The sequence below is a fragment of the Sinocyclocheilus anshuiensis genome, unplaced genomic scaffold, assembly GCF_001515605.1.
Source record: "Sinocyclocheilus anshuiensis isolate Anshui unplaced genomic scaffold, SAMN03320099.WGS_v1.1 scaffold2739, whole genome shotgun sequence".
Taxonomy (NCBI): Eukaryota; Metazoa; Chordata; class Actinopteri; order Cypriniformes; family Cyprinidae; genus Sinocyclocheilus; species Sinocyclocheilus anshuiensis.
The window spans coordinates 181,567-185,984 of record NW_015542334.1 but is presented as its reverse complement, the minus strand read 5'-3'; the positions used below and the strand labels follow the sequence as shown (position 1 = coordinate 185,984).

General features: G+C 39.7%; 1 protein-coding gene across 1 annotated transcript in view; it reads left to right on the top strand.

The window, feature by feature from the left end:
* Positions 1-4,418, top strand: part of LOC107691076 (plexin-A1) — a 131,852-nt gene that overhangs the window by 111,612 nt on the left and 15,822 nt on the right. Inside the window, 3 exon segments of the mRNA XM_074187014.1 lie at positions 102-336; positions 3,025-3,167; positions 3,244-3,500. Of these exon segments, the coding sequence (XP_074043115.1) occupies positions 102-336; positions 3,025-3,167; positions 3,244-3,500 (635 nt within the window).

The window sequence follows — 4,418 nt, the reverse complement described above, 5'->3', positions numbered from 1 at the left end:
TGTGTGTGTGTGTGTGTGTGTGTGTGTGTGTGTGTGTGTGTGTGTGTTTGTGTGCATGTGTGTGTTGTGTGTTTGTGTACGTGTGTGTGTGTGTTGTGCAGATCTTGGCCGGAGGTTTCCGATACTCTCCAGGAACTCTGCAGATCTACTCGGACAGCCTGCTGACGCTCCCCGCCATCGTCGGGATCGGAGGAGGAGGAGGTCTTCTTCTGCTCGTCATCATCATCATCCTCATCGCATACAAGCGTAAATCCCGTGACGCGGACCGGACGCTCAAGCGACTGCAGCTGCAGATGCATAATCTGGAGTCCAGAGTCGCCCTGGAGTGCAAAGAGGGTAAAACATCGCTGCATTCACCAGTGATCTGTAACTTTCACGTTCGTTCATGCTTTTTCACACTTTTTCAGCTGCTCTTTCTTTTTCGCATTTTCTTTTACACTTCTAACTTTCACTCCTTTCCCCTTTCTTTTTCTTTTGCACTTTTCATGCTTCATTTTGCACTCTTTTGTGCGTTCTTGTGCACTTTTTTCTTTCGCTCCTTTCATTCTTTCTTTCAGTTTGTTTTTCACTCTTGCACTTTTTCATGCTTTTTTGCGCTTTTTTTCATGTGCTTCTTCCACGCTCTTTAGCACTTTCTGTTGCACGCTTTGTTTTTCTTTCTTTCTTTCTTTTGTGTTCTTTCACACATTTGCACTTTCTTTCTTTTGCATTCTTATGTTTTCTTTCACTTTCTTTTGCAATTTGATTTTGACTTTTGCACTCTTTAATAATTTTTTATGCTTTTTGCTTTCTTTCGCTCTTTTCACATTTTCATTCTTTCATGTTTTATTTCACACTTTTGATCCTTTCTTATGTGCTTTCTTTCACTTCTTTTTGCTTCTTTTTTTGCTCTTTATCCCATTCTCATGCTTTCTTTCATGTTATTGCTCCTTTCTTTCTTTCTTTCTTTCTTTCGTTCATTCATTTACACTTTCTTTGTTCTTTTTTGTTGGTTCTTTGTCCGTCCCTTTGTTCTCTTTCGTTAATTTGTTTGTTCTCTCCATCTCATCACTCTCCTTCAATCTTTTTCAATAGTTCACGATTGGTTTTCTTGGTTTAATTTTATCTTCCTCTTCCGTTTGCTCGTCGCGTCTCTCTCTCTCTCTCTCTCTCTCTCTCTGATTGGCTTTGTTTTCTCTGGTCTCCTGTTAGCAATGACCTCATGATGCACACATCATTTATCATACACACGCGCGCAGCGAACGCCCGTCTCATTCCCGCCGCGGTCACGAGGGCGAGACGAGCCGCCCATTATCTGTCTCTGTCGGGCCTGAGGTGACGACCTTGTCTGTTTCCAGACACGGAGCGAGGGATGAGGACAGGGAAGAGAGGATAAAAGAGATGGATAGCAGGAGGGTGAGAGTGACAGGTCACTGATAAGTGATGAGGCGTCCTCCAGGATGAATAAAAAGAGGCAATAAATAACCACAACATCCAGATTGATTAGGTGAGTGGCAGCAGTAGCAATCTGGATCAGAAGTTTGGGACCAAAAGCAGATATTTTCTGATATTCCACATAGATTTATAAGAGGAGCCAAATCTCAAATCAGAAAGCTTCAGTCTGATTGACTTTATGCAGTTTCCAGGAGTCAGTGCACACAGGTTTATATCTGTCCACCAGGAAAAAAAGTTACATTTTCAAGTTCCCAGACTGATACAGTATAGACTACTACTAGTAAAGAACTAGTCACTGGATTTGACATCAAATTTTTGACAGATATTTAGATCATGAAAGTAGATCTTTGCATTTTCTATTTGTATAAATATCACCACCATGATGCGAGGGTGATGTTAGTGTTTGCCAGTGATGATTTTTTGATTGCCAATGCCGATACCTTAGATTAGAAAACGGGGTGGCCAATGTTGAAATAAAGCCAATATATGTGATATAGCACTATTTAATATAATTATAGCAAATTACGTATGCTGCAAATAGATATTTGTTTCACATAATATTTACAAAACTCTAAGTATATAATTTGTAAATGAATGGATATGAAAAAAATAACCCTAACTTGTTCTGTTTATATTAAAGTATAAACAGAATTATACTTTATATAGCAACTTCTTGATTAAGTAATCCTATTAAATCCTATTTTTCACAAGTTAAGAAATTATTAAAAACAAATAAAAAGGAAGTAAACTGTTTAACTGACAATTATATATAATACAAATGCACTTACTGAATATATAGCTTATTATAGTGCTTGCCTTTCTGTTACTAATAATAGACAAGCAAACGGTAAAGTACTTTTTCATATACCGTTAGTTTACCAGTCCTGTCTAAACTAATGAAGACGGAGAATCCTGTGCGTCTCTGCTGAGGCGCTGCTAAAAATAAAAGTCTTGCTTCCAACTCTCAGTCAAATAGAAAAACACTTTAGAATAGGGAACACATATTCACTATTAACTAAGAGTTTTCCTTCAATAAACTTCTAATTTGCTGCTTCTTAATAGTTAGTAAGGTAGTTGTTAAGTTTAGGTATGGGGTAGGATTTAGGGATCTAATATATGGTCATGCAGAATAAGACATTAATATGTGCTTTATAACTACTAATAAACAGCTAATATGCTAGTAATATGCAGGCTAATAAGCAACTAGTTTATAGTGAGAATTGATTAAGACCCTAAAGAATCATATCAACTTGTGGAAAATGAGCATCCTATGACCCCTTTAAAATAAAGTGCTACCGAAAAACTTATTGGGGAAAAAGCAGATAATTAAAAAATGCAAGATGTATAGGCTGATATGTTGCCACTAGTTGCCATGGTGTTGCTATGTGGTTGCTAGGATGTTCTGGCTGTTTCCTGGGATGTTGCTAAGCGATTTCAGTGACTACAGACCGGAATTCTGATTGAAGTTCTAAAGACACATTTTTGAAAACTCTTTTCTTCTTTTTAGAACCTTTTGTGGAGAATCTGGAGATCTTAGCTTCAACTCAGAGGTTCAAAAGGTTTACCATGTCTTTTTCCCTTTGTTTCCAGCGTTTGCGGAGCTGCAGACTGATATCCATGAGCTGACTCAGGATCTGGATGGAGCCGGAATCCCGTTCCTGGATTACTGTACTTACGCCATGAGAGTGCTTTTCCCAGGAATAGAGGACCATCCGGTGCTGAAGGAGATGGAGGTACGAGCCGTGACGGATTTAACCTTTGGGCTGAACCGGACGAGATGATTGACGCGTTTCTCCGTCTCTCTCTCAGGTCCCAGCGAACATGGAGAAGGCTCTGACTCTGTTCGGCCAGCTCTTGAATAAGAAGCACTTTCTGCTGACGTTCATTCGGACGCTAGAGGCCCAGCGCTCGTTCTCCATGCGCGACCGTGGGAACGTGGCGTCCCTCATCATGAGCGCCCTGCAGGGCGAGATGGAGTATGCCACCGGTGTCCTGAAACAGCTCCTGTCTGACCTCATCGACAAGAACCTGGAGAGCAAGAACCACCCCAAACTCCTGCTCCGAAGGTATGCCGTGTTTCCCAACATCTAGTGGACCGCACTGCAAAAAATGATCACAAATGATTAGTCTTGTTTTCCAGTACAAATATCTAAACATTCAAGACACAAGCAAAAGATATTAAGTAGGGCTGTCGATTAAGTTTGGGAAAAATAACACGTTAAAATGATTAACACACCACCCAGACCTGTCCGTCGATGAACATGATGAAGCGTGATAGAAACAGTTACATGATCCCAAAATTCAAGATATGAGGGCAAAAAATGACCTTATATTTATAGCATATGATATAGATTAGCAGTGTCTCAAGCATGAGCTGTTTTCCCCGAATATTTGCATTATTGATTTTATACAAAAGTTCAATAAACAGGAAGTTAATATTGCGTTAAATTTTAGACTCAATATTGTCAGTTTTTGCTCCGTTTCGCAAGCGAATATAGTTCCAATCAAAGCCGCAGCAGAACTGTTTTGCATCTCAGAGTAACACACCAGCAGTTTTGTTGCTGAATGAATCAGCTGTTTGAACGAATCGAGTGAGTCAGTGATTCAGTGAATCATTCATAAAGAGAGTCACTAGCTTCGTTTCTGAATGAATCAGCTGTTTGAACAAATCGAGTGAGTCGATGATTCAGTAACTCATTCATAATGAGAGTCACTAGCTTCGTTTCTGAATGAATCCGCTGTTTGAACGAATCGAGTAAGTCAGTGATTCAGTGACTCATTCATGAAGAGAGTCACTAGCTTCGTTTCTGAATGAATCAGCCGTTTGAACAAATTGAGTGAGTCAATGATTCAGTAACTCATTCATAAAGAGAGTCACTAGCTTCGTTTCTGAATGAATCAGCTGTTTGAACAAATCGAGGGAGTCAATGATTCAGTCAATCAATCATGAAGAGTCACCTGCGTCGTTTCTGAATGAATCAGCA